This window comes from Schistocerca americana, chromosome 7 (genome assembly GCF_021461395.2).
Source record: "Schistocerca americana isolate TAMUIC-IGC-003095 chromosome 7, iqSchAmer2.1, whole genome shotgun sequence".
In the NCBI taxonomy this organism is placed as follows: Eukaryota; Metazoa; Arthropoda; class Insecta; order Orthoptera; family Acrididae; genus Schistocerca; species Schistocerca americana.
The window spans coordinates 443270294-443286599 of record NC_060125.1 but is presented as its reverse complement, the minus strand read 5'-3'; the positions used below and the strand labels follow the sequence as shown (position 1 = coordinate 443286599).

The 16306-nt window shown below is 38.5% G+C and overlaps 1 protein-coding gene across 1 annotated transcript in view; it reads right to left on the bottom strand.

Moving 5' to 3' along the window:
- LOC124622668 (poly(A) RNA polymerase gld-2 homolog A-like) overlaps positions 1–16306 on the bottom strand; it is a 148879-nt gene that overhangs the window by 78971 nt on the left and 53602 nt on the right. Inside the window, exons 6-7 of the mRNA XM_047148461.1 lie at positions 8344–8512; positions 5698–5841 (exon numbers count right to left, since the gene is read on the bottom strand). Coding sequence (XP_047004417.1) covers positions 5698–5841; positions 8344–8512 — 313 coding nt within the window. The remainder of the gene's footprint in view (positions 1–5697; positions 5842–8343; positions 8513–16306) is intronic.

Here is a 16306-nt window from a genome sequence, read left to right as displayed (position 1 = left end):
TTCCTAGTGCGAATATTCGCTTTTGCACTAGATGGAATAATGCTTGAAAATAGAAGGGGAATGAGTGATCTTTTTGTAATGTTGTTCATTTGAATTAAAAATTTCTGGTAAGTGAGAGCTCAAGGCTTTAAGTAATTGTTGTTCTCTTACCTAGCTATCACGGAATTGTGTTGTTACTCTTCTGAATTTTGGCTCAACTGTTTATTTTGTATAATGATATTCGTTTGCTCAAGGATATTTTATCTAAATTTATAACAATAATGGAAATTTTGGGATGGAGCAATACATAAGGTAAAGGCAACTACTCAGCTACAGTATAACGAATCAATAGCTGCAGCATAGAGACACTTAAAACAAACAGTATTCATACTAGCTTTTGAGCACTTGCTCTTCTTCCAGCAGCTCATATGGAGCAAGAAATGGTTCTGATGCAATCCGGAAGAAATAGGAAGCAAACATCTTTGCCCGACTTCTTTAAAAAATTCTATGTATGTGATATTCAAGTTGTGTCAGTTCATAGATTTGTGCAAAAATTTGACTGGAGTTGTATTTTACAAATCTATTATTAAAATAATTGTTTGCAGCTAATTCTTTTTTAATTTTTTTGCCATTTACTGTGTGTTTCTGTAGTATATCCTCAATAAAATTTGACTCGAGTTTCATAATTATCAATTGGAAGTCTTCCCCTTTATACTGTTTTCCTCCATACAGTGTTCAGAATTCATGGTCCTTTAAAAAACATTGTATAGAGGTTTTACTGTATATGATTAAATGCAGATAGTGTGTATACAACTACCCGTGATTCTGACTTTTACATGGCACATATGAGCTGTCTGTAGCTTTCTGTTTACTACTTTTTCAACATTTCTATATATTGGATGAATAGAAATGAATAAATAGTTTGGACAGGAGAAACTGTTCATGCACACATAAACAGCTTACATAATTCAATACAACGCCTACAATTTGTGAAAGAAAACTGCACAAGTAAAATAAATTCTCACTCATAAATTCAATACTTCATTTTTCAAGAAATACCTTTATCACCATTTTCTAAGTGGAGCAATTAAGAATGGTACAAGTACAAATTTTAGAGTCTAAAAATTCTAAATAAGCAACATAAGACAATCTTTACAACAATGTGTGTCAAAATAAAGAGATTTTATGTAATTCAGAGAATTTAAGCCATATATTAACAGGGTGTATACGTGGACAAGGAAAAAAAATTCCTGGATTTATCCCGGATTTCCCGGTTAAAAATACACTTTCTCCCGGGTGGAATCATAGTTTTTCCCTGTTAAATGACAGTATATTTTCTCTCGGAACTGTATAACTTATCAATCCTTTGAATGGTTATGGTTTTATACATGCGCATAGAATTTCCCGGCGCTTTAGAAAACGAAACACCTTTTGGAAAGATGTTTGATGTGCAGTAACATGTATGCTGCATATTTTCGTATTATGAAAGTATAAATTCAAATTCCACCAAGCACCGCATGTTACTTTCCGAAGCATTGAAATCGAAATTGCGATGCAAATTAGTAAGCCAGTCATAGTTCATGTCACGTGATCTCGCCAGCCTATGACAGCGTATATTCAGAGCTTCGGACACGTGGTGTAGTCAGCCAATAGCAACATCACTGTAGGGCGAACACACGAACAGGAAAAGTTAATGGTTTAAATTAATGTATATAATGTTGCTACAAGAAAAAAAAAGCTTTCACACATAATATTGATCTCTAGGGCCCATACGCTGCAGGAGAAGCTAAGCTTTCACATATAATATTGGGCATTTATGCACATATTACATTTTAAGATATATCACACAAATGTACCAGTAAATTTTTTAATAACGACATAAAAGTGTGATCTTCTGGGCTATAAATTCTTCTAAGTAGCTCGTCATCAAAGAGCTGATTTTTAAATGAGTCCCAGATTCCCAGTGAAGTAGGCATCCACCTTATATTAAGTTTCTCAATGTTGTTTCAGGATGTAAATTTCCTTGGGTACCAGTACTTTGTTATCTCATGTCTGGTTCTTTGTTATGGCATAATGCCATACATTCTAGGAGATGAAAATGTACACTTGAAATGCTCTGAGCAGTTGAAACTAGCCAATAGTTTGAAATTAAACCCTTTGTTTCAAATATATTGACTGCCTCTGCGGAAAAGATTAATGAAAGAAAATTTCTTCAGCAAACCGATAAAAATAACTTCATTGTTCTGCATGGCATTTAATGCTTGACTGTCAGAAAGGTGGAAATAAAATAAAATCTGAAACTAATAACGTATTTTAGCCATCCGTAACTATGTGAATGTATTTTAATTCACATGACAGCTCCCGGCCAAAGAAATCAATTTTGTTTTCATTTGAGTTTACCCGCTTCCCTATTATAACTCAGACTGCTCTGCGCATCAGACCCGTATCTACGATATTTCCGAACCGGGGCAATAGAAGATAGTGGCATCCCTCGAGCGTTTGATATAGGACGTCGAAAATTTAAAAAAATAGAATTTTGAAAAATACGTTCATTTTGTAGCGCACATCTTTCTGAAGACTCTGATACATAAAACATACATGTCCGAGAATGGTAAGACATGTTATCTGACCTCAAGTGTGTCAAAGTGCAGCGCCATACCTCTTCACACAGCATTCTTCTATCGCACGTCACTGTATTTCGGTCTGTGGAATTGAAACGTGTATATTTTGTACTGGATTCCATCAAACTATATTCAGGACAGTGGAAATTAAAATGTCCTATGGTGCCTCTCCTGCTTCCAGTCTGCCGGTTTGACATCCTGCCCTTCTTTCTTTTCTTTTTTTTTGAGAATAAAAACTCTTCAGAAAATCTGTACTCTTTATTCCCTATTAGCTAACAACTTGCTGCTTTGTGTGACATAAAATTAAGTATAGGATACATAAAGCCAGTAAAGAGAAGGGACAAGCAAGACAGTACACATTTCTTCAATACTTAGCTCTAGATTTTTTTTCTGCCTAATCTTGTTACAGCTTTACATGGCATGCTTTCCTTTCTGCGAAAGGATCTGTTACCTCATCAAAGTTCATCGAACATTTTGCTACATGAAAAATCGAAATGTCGTTATCTAATACTGAAAAAGCTGTAATTACAAATAGGCCTAAGACTGGTGTGGTTTCTCGACCTGATTACTTATATTTTGTCACTGTCTGCGAGATAAAACAAAATAGGGCTTTATAATACTGCAGCAATTTTAACACACGCCAAATAAACGAGACCGTTTTGGCAGAAATGGTAGTTTTTATAACACGGCAGATTATAATTCACAAAGTACCGATATCAAATGCCTATTAGGCCTACTACAAGTAAAAATCTTTACGTTAGGAAATAGTTTTACACTTCATTCATATGCTCCAGTTTCTCAAGCTTGAGATCGATAAGTAGTAGTGTGAAATTTTTATAGAAATCTGAAATCGTCTTATTCTTGCATAATTTGTGTGATGTCCCCGTTTCTTCTCCTTCCTCGTTCTAACAAACAATGTTGTCATCACTAATTCCGTATCTATTCCTGCCAATGTCAAATCTTATTCGCCGGTTAACTTCACAAACTCTGCCAGAATCACCAGTTTAGTTAGCCCGCAATTATTCTCCAGTTAGGCATTGTTACGTGTCCGTACAACGCGTTTTCCGCGCTACTTCCAGAATAGACCTTAAAGTGGCTGCTAGCCGGAGACTGTAGAACTGGCCCTTGCTAGTATTGCGATCTGGCCAAAAATTTTCTGTCAAAATTTCATTTTCTTGGATACATTGAGAAGATAATACGTAATCTTTCTTACCTATTATTTCTGTTAGTCATTTATTCGCACTCTGGTAGTCTGAATCTATGGATTTCGCTGGTAATCGTAACAACGATTATCATTCGCAAACCCTATCAACCACATAGTCAGACAGTGGTTGGCTTTCTTTTGTTCGGCTATACTCTGCTCAGCTCGTATAGCCCCCTTTGTCTGCAGGAAAGTTTATCTCTAGATGTGACGAGGATTCCACTGACAGAGACATCACATACACTATGCACACATTCACAAATCAACTTATGATTCATTCAGAAATCAACTCAGAATGTGTTCAACAATGTTCACAAACAGACAGGGACACGTTTCAAAGTCATATGAATAATCGATAGACCAACGTGCGGTGGATGCTAGGCGCTTTGCGAAACAAGTTTTATATGAATTTGCCCCCCCCCCCCTCCCCCACACTCCTAGATCCAGGGCTGCTGCGCAATCTGGCAGCTTGGGCGTGCCAGTAAACTTTTTCCTGGTAGCACCTAGCTGCTGCTTTTTTTTTCTGTAGCCAGAAGCGGAAGAAGGTACTACTCAACTGCGCATGCGCATTATCCCACTCGTAACTGCTAAAACAAATCTAATGTTAACAGGTGTGACGTCATGCTCATCGGAGGCAATTTGTTGTTACGAAGCATTGCAAAGTCTTACTAAAGCCTTTGACACATTTTGCTGTTGGCAGACGCTTGTATGAGCACTGTGTTCTGTTGCTGTATACGGCGCATTTCCTTTGCAATTTAAGTTTTATTTTAGTTTTTTCTCTCGTTCATGTTTTATGGCTGCAGTATTATTCTGCAGTAGCAGGATACAGTAATATCCTTTGTTAGAGTATTGGTTCTTACCAATCAAAGTAACAAAAATTTAACTGAGAACAAACACAATGAAAAAATTCCCGGATTTCAAAAAAATTCCGGGTTTTTTCCCGGTTTTCTCCCGGATGAAAAAATTCCTGGGTTTTTCCCGGATCTCCCGGTTGTCTCGGGTCATAGACACCCTGATTAACTGTTGCTAACCAATATACAGAGTATGTCAAATTAAATGCCTTTCAGGCGTCAATTTTAACTGGCAACCAGTTCCAGTGTTTTATTATGCCATATTCAGGCCCCACTAATACCAGTATTGCAGGCCCCTATTTTGATCACAACTGAGGTAGATTCTTCCTACATATCAGTCAGAGACCAGAAGATGGCGTAATAAAAAGCTGAAACTGGTTGCCAATTAAAATAATTGATTGCTGAAAGGTATTTAATTTGACACCCTCTATCGAACAGCAGAGTAACAATCATTTCTAAAAAGATGGGCATACGGAGAATACACAGAATGGTCGGGGTGTTGCAGGGTAGGTTGTGCTGAGAAATAATTGTTAAGAAAAAACATTTGATATGTTGGGCCAAGTTAATTAACATTGAAGATTTCCAATCTGGCCATTGTGCTTGCACATTCAAGTGGCCTGCCAGATACAGTTAGTGTCAGTTGTTCTCATAGCATGGATTATAGTGCACGACACTGCTCTGCATGGTTCCGTTTTGATCCTTTCCTTTGTGACACTATCTCTGGCGGGCCACTTGAATTTGTGCATGCCATGAACTGACTAACTTCAACACTAAATAACTCGGAAACAGTGCAACATACTGAATTTTTTTCTTAACAATCATTCCTCAACACAGCCAACTCTGCAACATCCTTATAAGCTTTTCACACTGTTTATGACCCCCCCCCCCCCCCCCCAACATACAGTTGTTGCCTGTATTCCTTGTTTAAAATTCAGCATTTATTCTCAAAAGAAAGGAAAGATTTGAAACAAACTGAAAGGCAACACAATAACCACTTTACACAAAAATTATCAATAAATGACACTACTCTGACTTGTTTACTCACTCTGAGAATAGCAGTAAAGTAGATGTGTGTTGCGGATTCCCACAGCATTGTTACAGTTAAGATCCACTTCAAAGTCACACTGAGTGTCTCTGAACTTAAGAATAGGCACTTTAGCTTGTATCAGCTCTGGACGTTCCACAAAATCTGAATACAAACAGAAATACAACAGTAGTAGTATCTACAATAACAAATAGGTATTGGTCTGGTACAAAACAATCAATGAATGGTTGTTGAGAATGAGCAAAGTATTTAAAAAAAAAAAAAGGAAATAAATAATGAGAGAGTAATAGCAACAGCTCGTTGTATAGTAAGGGCACTGAGTGGTCAACAGGCATGTAAGCAAGATCAAAATCTGGTGCTGGAGTACAGAGAAAAGGGGAGACAGGACAGACCCTAAAAATTACAGAGGGATCTCATTATTACCAGACACTTACAAAATTCTGCCCTAGGTGTTACTGAACAGACGAATCACAAGTGGATACAAAGAATGGTGAATACCAGGAAGGATTCCTGAAGGAAAGATCCTGATTGGGAACACACTTGAAGGTCAGACAGGCGAACAACACTGCAGTTACATTTGTGGACCTTAAGAAGGCCTTCGACTCCATTGACAGACACACTTGAAGAATATGGAATAGACAGAACAACAAGGGGAACTGATAGAACAAATGCTCACAGATACCACATCCAAAATAAAATTTATGGGAGAAATCTCAGAGTCATTTTAGATATTTACAGGGGTCACACAAGATGTTCTTTCATCACTTATATTCAACATAGTCCAGGTCAAAAATTATCAAGCAGTGGGAAGAAAAAGTAAAAGAAATTCAGTTAAAAAGAACACGTGCAAACAAGACAATCATAAAATGCCTAGCATTTGCAGATGACTTGGCAATACTCAGCAACAACAGAGAAGAAGTGTAAGAATCCCTGGAATATTTACATGAAACCTCTGCTAAAACGGAATTACAGATATCATGCGAGAAAACACAAAGAAAGAACAACAATACACAAGTCACACACACAAAATACGGATTGGTTACCAGAGTGGAAAAATTCTAGTATCACTGAGAATACATACAAACAGGAGGATCAAACAAGGCATCCAATACAGAATGAACAGAAAACTTCAGAAAGTGTACAAACTTACAAGATGCACTGCAATAAAAGAAGCATCTCAAGACAGGCGAAACTCAGGCACTACAATACAGTTGTACTACCAGAAGCTCTCTATTTATCAAGAACAACCACTATCGGGGCATCAGGCATCGCTGAGACAGAAAAGATAAATGTAAAATCTTTCGAAAAATTTTTGGAGCAGTACATAGAAATGGTATATGGATGAAGAGACCAACCACAGAACTATACAAACATATAGACAGACTCACAGACATAATCATGAAAAGTCGATTAACATTCTTTGGGCACATACATAGAATGAACAACAACAGACTCACAAAGAGGACTTTTGATGTAGTCAACAGCTCAGTCAAAAGAACCAACTGGTTTCATGAAACCGAAGAAGACCTAAAACAAGCAGCAATCAATAAAGAAATGATAGACGAAGGAGACAAATTCAGAAACAAAATTATGAACACGAAATTTGAAGTGAAAGAAAGGCAGAGATCAGGGAAAATATGGACAGGGCAAAGGAAACACGAACACAGTCACAAAATAAGGTGGTTTTAGGAAGAGAAAAAGAAAAAGAAGAAGAAGAAGAAGAAGAAAACATAAACAAGGGGAAATTGAATAATCATTCAAATTCAATCTCTGTCTTAAGGGCCCAAATTTTTAATTATGATGATAATAATAATAATAATAATAATAATAATAATAATAGTGTACACACAGCGCTACGGACTCAACAAAACAACTGTCAAATGTTAACCATCATAAAATAACAATGTGACACACAGTTCCATTAATTTGTTTTTTTTTTATTTACAGCAAAGTACAGGAATACAACTCTTTTGAAGGTGAGATTACTAGTAAAAATCCAGTTTGATGAGCTACAATATACATTTTTGTATTATTATTCGAATTACTATTTACCAGCGATGAGTGAAACACGAACACGTTAAGAGAAAGGGAGGGAATGCGACAGAGACTGTTCGTGGCTATATGTGTGCAAGGCAGAGTGGAGCATGTGAGAGAAATCAGAGCAGAGCAGAGCGTGCGAGGTGGAACAGAATGGAGCATGTGAGGCAGACCAGAATGGGAGTGATGCCTTTCCATAGAAGTGGGGATGGTTACGTACATATTCCTCAGAAAATATTCAAGACAATGTTCAAAATGCAGTTTAGAATGTGGAAAGTGCAAATGTAAGAGATAATTTAGTTTCAAGCCTCAGTGACATGGGGGACTTGTTGGAATCTCAATGAATGAGTTATTTTGTTCGCCACTTGCTGCTTGTGTTGTAAATTCTACAGCTGCTTGTGCTGTAAATTCTATGCATACACAGTTTCATAATTCTCCATTCGCTCCATAAAAGCAAAGATCTCCTACTTCAATTCCAGATTGTCGGATACAGACAGTGAATGATGCAACCTACACTGAAGCAAAAGACACCATCTTCCAAGAATCATATCAAATTATTTTCATTTCATATTTGCTGATCATCGACTGCATATATTTTTAATAACTTACCACAGCACCTCAAGTAGTGGAGCATCTGTTCAAGATGACGGACTGCTTCATTGCGCTGATCAATTTCAGTGTGCCTCACAATAAGACACATATCAACATCGCTTTTATCACTTCCAAATCCACTCATGGTAGATCCCACAAGAAACAGGCCATAGCGTGGAAATTCCTTCTGAAATTCAAGAAATGATTTAGTCTCCAAACTAGTTATGAAAATAAGATCTTTATCTGAGAGACAACAAATTTGCATTCATCTAATTATTAAGAGTTGCTCATTTAGTCCATTAATGCAAAAATCCGTGAAAAATTGTTCTAAAACACTATAACATAGCTAGAGTCAATTTTTTCTGCCTTACAAGAAATGAGCTATGTAGATGTGGTGGATAAGAGAGGAAAAAAAAAAGTTTATTTTGAATCAAGATAAGCTACGATGTAAGTAACCAAATTACAAGTGAAATTAAAAGCACAGAGAACTACTAATGGGCTACAAGCAATAAACAGCTCGAATACAAGGGATAAACATAAAAAATAAATGAGAGTATGGACAAAATTGAAATGCAGACATATAGATGGTGATGAAACCCTCACAACAAGTGACCCTGGGATCTGAGTGATCTCCTCCCTATATATTCCCCTCTTTTACCCAAGGAAGGAACTATCACTTCCAAAACCTAAGAAAGTGTATGGACTTTTCTGTGTGCACTGGCAGTACTGACATTTCTTATAAGTATTGGCCAGCAATTCTCTTGCATACTTAAAATATTTCTTCAAAAATAAATTGTAACCAGACATTCAAGCATGGGTAGTTCTTGCCATAAAACAAATATTAAGCAAGCAATTCCAGACCAAGGCAGCAGTAGGGGGACTGCTAACGAGTTGTGTAGCTGTCATCAGTGAGGCAGTCATCCTCAACACATACCACAGGCTCCCAATGACTGCACTGTATTATTCAGATATCTGCAGACCAACAAATAAGTTCAATTCATGGAAGTCAGCATCTATTCCAAAACAAGAAGGGATACCCGAGTCAGTTCTCCCTGTTAGTGATAACACAATAATACTTTGGATTATAGCACGTACTGCCACTACAATCAATGGTCAACAGTGAGATGTATTTCATCCCTCAAAAAGTTTACAAGCTGAGGACCAAAATCACAAATAGTCAGTGAGTAAGTGCACAAGACATTATACCAGAAGACATCTCAAATTCAAATTTTCAATGAGTGTATTACACATGAACTAAGAGTTAGGGCACAGAAACCCAACCTTGAAAAAAAGATAAAAAGACTGGGTCAACAGAAATAGGTATAGCTTTATGAATGTACTAATTCTGAGAAAGAATTTCGTGAAGTGTGTTACAGAAGGTGTCCTATGATACTACTGAAATTACAAAAACAGATGTCTGGGATGTCCGAGTGGTCTGTGACTTGCCCGAGATGTAGGATACTTGGAAATGCAACTCTTTGGTTGCGAGTTCTCAAAGACAACAAATGTGTGAGAACAACAGTGTCTGTGGTGTCAGACAGGTCTGCAGATAGCCTGAGGTTTAGATTAGTTGGGAATCTATGTGTCTGGTTGTGAATTGGTGAAGACAATAAGCACGTCTGCAGGAAAAGTGTCTGTGGTGTCAGGGATGGAGAAACAATACCAAATGATGAATGGAAGCTTTAAGCAACTAAGTGACAACATTTACAGCTGTGAAATAATATGCTTGGCTCATAAGCGAAAGAAAGGAATCAGTAACTTAGTAACTTCAAAATTTCAAAACGAACAAAAAAAAAAAAAACTTACCCCTGAATCTACACAATTAAAAAGAAAGAAGTCTCCACAGGTAGCAGGTGGAGAGGTGTGAATGTTACCTAAATATCAACTTAATATGTCATGGTTGCATACCACTAAAAAATTATTTAAAGAAAAATGGGAAACTTGGTAGAAGCCAACCTCTGCGAAGATCAGTTTTGATTTCTGAAAAATGTAGGAATACACGAGGCAATACTGATTCTACAATTTATCTTAGATGATGGGTTAAGGAAAGGCATTCCTACATTTATATCTTTTGTGGGCTTGGATAAGCTTTTGACAGTATCAACTGGAACACACTTTTTGGAATTCTGAAGATTGGAGGGGTAAAATACAGGTAGCAAAAGGTTATACACAATTTGTACAGAAACCAGACTGGAATTATAAGAGTCAAGGGGCATGAAAGGGAAGCAATAGTTGAAAAAGGAGTGAGACAAGACCTGATGTTATCCAATCTGCACATCGAGAAAGCAGTAAAAGAAACCAAAGAAAAATTTGAAGAATGAATTAAAGTTCAGGGAGAAAAAATAAAAATGTCTGAGGTTTGCTTATGACATTGTAATTATGTCTCACACATCTAAGGACTTGGAAGAGGAATCGAACAAACAGAATGGACAGTGGTCTGAAAGACGGATATAAGACGAACATCAACAAAAGCAGAACAAGAGTAATGGAATGTACACTAACTGAATCAGGTAATGCTGAGGGAATTATATTAAGTAATGGAACATTTAAAGTGGTAGATGGGCTTTGCTCTTGGGACAGTAAAATAACACATGTTGGCTGAAATAGAGAGGATATAAAATGTAGACTGGCAAACACAAGAAAAGTGTTTCTGAAGAAGATAAATTTGTTAATGTGGAATACAAATTTAAGTGCGAGGAAGTCTTTTCTGAAGGAGTTGGTCTGAAGTGTAGCCTTGTCTGGACATTTAATGTGGATGATAAAATGTTCAGACAAGAAAAGAATATAACCTTTGGAAATGAGGTGCTACAGAAGAATGCTGAAGATCAGACGGATAATGAGGTGGTATTGAAGAGAATTGGGGGGAGAGGGGGGGGGAGATTTGTAGCATGACTCGACTAAAAGAAAGGATCACTTGATAGGACATTTTGAGACAGCTAGGGATGATGATGATGGGGGGGGCAGGCAGAGGGAGGGAGGGGGGAGAGACAGAGGGAGGGGGGAGAGACAGAGGGAGGGGGGAGAGACAGAGGGAGGGGGGAGAGACAGAGGGAGGGGGGAGAGACAGAGGGAGGGGGGAGAGACAGAGGGAGGGGGGAGAGACAGAGGGAGGGGGGGAGAGACAGAGGGAGGGGGGAGAGACAGAGGGAGGGGGGAGAGACAGAGGGAGGGGGGAGAGACAGAGGGAGGGGGGAGAGACAGAGGGAGGGGGGAGAGACAGAGGGGGGGAGAGACAGAGGGGGGGAGAGGGCAGAATTTGAAAGAGAGTATTCCAGTCAACATTGTCAAAAGCCTTCTCCGAGTCTACAAATGCTAGAAACATAGGTTTGCCTTTCCTTAATCTTTCTTCTATGATAAGTCGTAAGGTCAGTATGGCCTCACGGGTTCAATATTTCTACGGAATCCAAACTGATCTTCCCCGAGATTGGCTTCTACTAGTTTTTCCATTCGTCTGTAAAGAATTCTCATTAGTATTTTGCAGCTGTGGCTTATTAAACTGATTGTTCGGTAATTTTCACATCTGTCAACACCTGCTTTTTTGGGATTGGAATTATTATATTCTTCTTGAAGTCTGAGGGTATTTCGCCTGTCTCATACATCTTGCTCGCCAGATGGTAAAGTTTTGTCAGGACGGGCTCTCCCAAGGCCGTCAGTAGTTCTAATGGAATGTTGTCTACTCCCGGGGCCTTGTTTCAACTGAGGTCTTTCAGTGCTCTGTCAAACTCTTCACGCAGTGTCTTATCTCCCAATTCGCCTTCATCTACATTCTCTTCCATTTCTAGAATATTGTCCTCAAGTACGTCGCCCTTGTATAGACTCTCTATACACTCCTTCCACCTTTCTGCTTTCCCTTCTTTGCTTAGAACTGGGTTTCCATCTGAGCTCTTTATATTCATACAAGTGGTTCTCCTTTCTCCAAAGGTCTCGCTAATTTTCCTGAAGGCAGTATCTATCTTACCCCTAGTGAGATAAGCCTCTACATCCTTACATTTGTCCTCTAGCCATCCCTGCTTAGCCATTTTGCACTTCCTGTCGATCTCATTTTTGAGACGTTTGTATTACTTTTTGCCTGCTTCATTTGCTGCATTTTTATATTTTCACCTTTCATCAATTAAATTCAATATTTCTTCTGATGCCCAAGGATTTCTACTAGCCCTCGTCGTTTTACCTACTTGATCCTCTGCTGCCTTCACTACTTCATCCCTCAGAGCTACCCATTCTTCTTCTACTGTATTTCTTTCCTCCATTTGTGACAATTGTTCCCTTCTGCTCTCCCTGAAACACTGTACAACCTATGGTTTAATCAGTCTGTCCAGATCCCATCTTCTTAAATTCCCATCTTTTTGCAGTTTCTTCAGTTTTAATCTACAGCTCATAACCAATAGATTGTGGTCAGAGTACACATCTGCCCCTGGAAATGTCTTACAATTTAAAACCTGGTTCCTAAATCTTTGTCTTACCATTATATAATCTATCTGATACCTTTTAGTATCTCCGGGATTCTTCCATGTACACAACCTTCTTTTATGATTCTTGAACCAAGTGTTAGCTATGATTAAGTTATGCTCTGTGCAAAATTCTACCAGACGGCTTCCTCTTCCATTCTTTTCCCCCAATCCATATTCACCTACTATGTTTCCTTCTCTCCCTTTTCCTACTCTCGAATTCCAGTCACCCATGACTATTAAATTTTCGTCTCCCTTCACTACCTGAATAATTTCTTTTATCTCATCATACATTTCATCAATTTCATCATCATCTGCAGAGCTCGTTAGCATATAAATTGTACTATTGTAGTAGGTGTGGGCTTCGTGTCTATCTTGCCCACAATAAAGCGTTCACTATGCTGTTTGTAGTAGCTTACCCGCACTCCTATTTTTTATTCATTATTAAACCTACTCCTGCATTATCCCTATTTGATTTTGTATTTATAACCCTGTATTCACCTGACCAAAAGGCTTGTTCCTCCTGCCACCGAACTTCACTAATTCCCACTGTATCTAACTTTAACCTATCCATTTCCCTTTTTAAGTTTTCTAACCTACCTGCCCGATTAAGGGATCTGACATTCCACACTCCGATCCGCAGAACACCAGTCTTCTTTCTCCTGATAACGACATCCTCTTGAGTAGTCCCCGCCCGGAGATCCGAATGGGGGACTATTTTACCTCTGGAATATTTTACCCAAGAGGACGCCATCATCATTTAACCAGACAATAAAGCTGCATGCCCTCAGGAAAAATTACGGCTGTAGTTTCCCCTTGCTTTCAGCCGTTTGCAGTACCAGCACAGCAAGGCCGTTTTGGTTAGGGTTACAAGGCCAGATCAGTCAGTCAATCATTCAGACTGATGCCCCTGCAACTACTGAAAAGGCTGCTGCCCCTCTTCAGGAACCACACGTTTGTCTGGCCTCTCAACAGATACCCCTCCATTGTGGTTGCACCGACGGTACGGCCATCTGTATCGCTGAGGCACGCAAGCCTCCCCACCAACGGCAAGGTCCAAGGTCCATGGTTCATGGGCGGGCGGGGGGAGGGGTGGGGGGGGGGCGGCAAGGTGAATGCAGGCTGTCACACAAAGCTAAGGTAGTAAAGGGTTCGCACTCATCGGGAAAGTGACAGGTTGCTGGCCTTTAAAAGTAATCACTGTCAGCTATAACATACTTCTGATATCGATTGTAAAGGTGTTGGTAACCGACAGGAAACAGTTCTTGTGTAATCGCTAAGAGCACTGTGGTCACGTGTTGTCGGTTATCCGCATTATTACAGGAGATTAGACACAATGTTGCCAATATGATCCGGAGACCATGCAACAGTCAATGGCATGGTGTTCATCGTCTGACCTGTCTCCCAAAACAAATCAAGTAACAAAAACCAAGACTGAGATGATGTTCGCTGTCTTTTTTTGACAACAAGCACTTGATCCATAATGAATTCCTGCCTGAGAAAGACAGGAAAAATGATGAACACTATTCCACTGACTGTCACTTGGTCTCCAGATATTATTGGTAGCAACAGTTCGCATCTCCTGTAACGAGGCAAATATCCAACATCATGTGACCATGATGCTTTGAACAATTCCACAAGAAGCTTTTTCTGACAGTTTCCAACAGCTTTACAACCGATGTCAGAAGTGTGTTGTACCTAACAGTGTTAAGTTTATAGGCCAGTAAAGATACTTTGTTTGTAACTCTTGATTTATTTACTTTCCAAGACCATTCATTCACTGAATTTCTCAGCCATACATTGTATGTAAATTGACAATTTACATAACCAACTACAATTTTTACTTAAGGACTTTTTTTATTTAACTAGGGCAACTTAGTTCTAAAAAATATGATGATGTGTATTGAGTGTCACACACCGAACAACATTACAGATTGATTTGAAGTTGGCTCATTAATGAACTGAAACCAGTAATCAGTACAAAAAATTCGCAATCTTGACACAGACTTCTTATTCACACACTTAACTCAACACATCGTGTATGTCCCCACTGACAATGTCGAAGAATAAAACACTGGAACCTACGTGACAGACACGCTCTTCTATCACTCACAAGTGAGAAATGTTGAAGTAAATATGCATTCACATTATGCCTTTTTCTCTTCAGTTTACTACATGTGCTTGGCACTTTCTTCAACACGAGGAAGACACTATTTCAAGCATGCATATAGTACCACATACTGATGATGTAGGGAAGTCCATCGCGTAATCAACCTGCTTTTAGGACTTTGTTGATTGCTGCTAACTACATATCTATTTTGGAAGTTCAATTCACATTCTCTTAGAAAAAAAATGATAGGAATAATTAAGAGCCCACAAACTGACAAATATGATCTGTAAATGCTAATGTAAATTGAAGAATTAAAACTGACATGGAAATGTGTGATGGTAACAATGGACTTAGTTGATTTTGTGGAGCCAGTTTGTTTACGAAATGCCAAAACTTTGACAATTCCGAGAAAAATACCCAGTAGCATATAAGCTAATAGACAGTATTATTCTATTACTACCTTTGTCAGAAACGTACCAGGACAGTTTTTCTTTTTTAATTGAAAATTGAATTTACCAAGTGATGATCCTAGCTTCTATCAAAGTAGTCCCCTTGAATATCTATCCACAGCTGCCAGTGTTTCTGAAGGTCTTGGAATCAAGCAAGGAAATTTTCAACTGTGATGCTTGTGAGCTCATATGTCACAGCCCACTGGATGTCTGCAATATCTTGATGAAACTTTTCTTTCAGACACCTTTTCACTCACAGAAACAAGAAAAAAATTGCAAGGCAGAAGTTCATTGAACATAGCAGACATGGTATGGCAATAACAGAATGTCTGGCTAAATACTCGGTATCAGATAAAGCAGTATTGGGTCTTGCATTGTCACCCAGTAAAAATCAGTCCATAAAATGCCACAAATCAGGGCAGCAACATCAAATTGCTTGTCATAAACATCTCATGACTTCAATGTAAAGAATCTGATTCACTGTTTGACCTGCTAACGAGGCTGAACTTTGCCATTCAGCCCTTTGACACTGCATGTGAGGGTCATACTGGTAGCACAAACTTTTATCTCTAGTGACAGTCTGACAGAAATGTTGTATCACATCTGGCTCTAGCCAGTTGTTCAGCAGACACTTTTTGTGTGTGTTTCTTCTTTCTGTCCATCTGTAGTATGTGAGGGATCAGTTTTGCATTAAGTTTTTGTTTTTCAAAATGTTCGCATTGTGCTGTATATCTCTGTAAACATCACACAGTAGAGAGCCAATGTGGTGGTAATATTTAAGTGATTGAAAGACACATTCTCTGAACACTAGATAGCAATAACATCTGTTTGTTTTGTTTTGTTTTATTTTAGGGTGCAAAAACGACTGAGGTCATACGTGCCAAAGTCAGAACCATAGAACTCAAAGACGAAAGAGGAGTTAAAAGACTACACATTACGCCCAATTGACGGAAGGTAAGGCAGCTAAAAACAGGGAA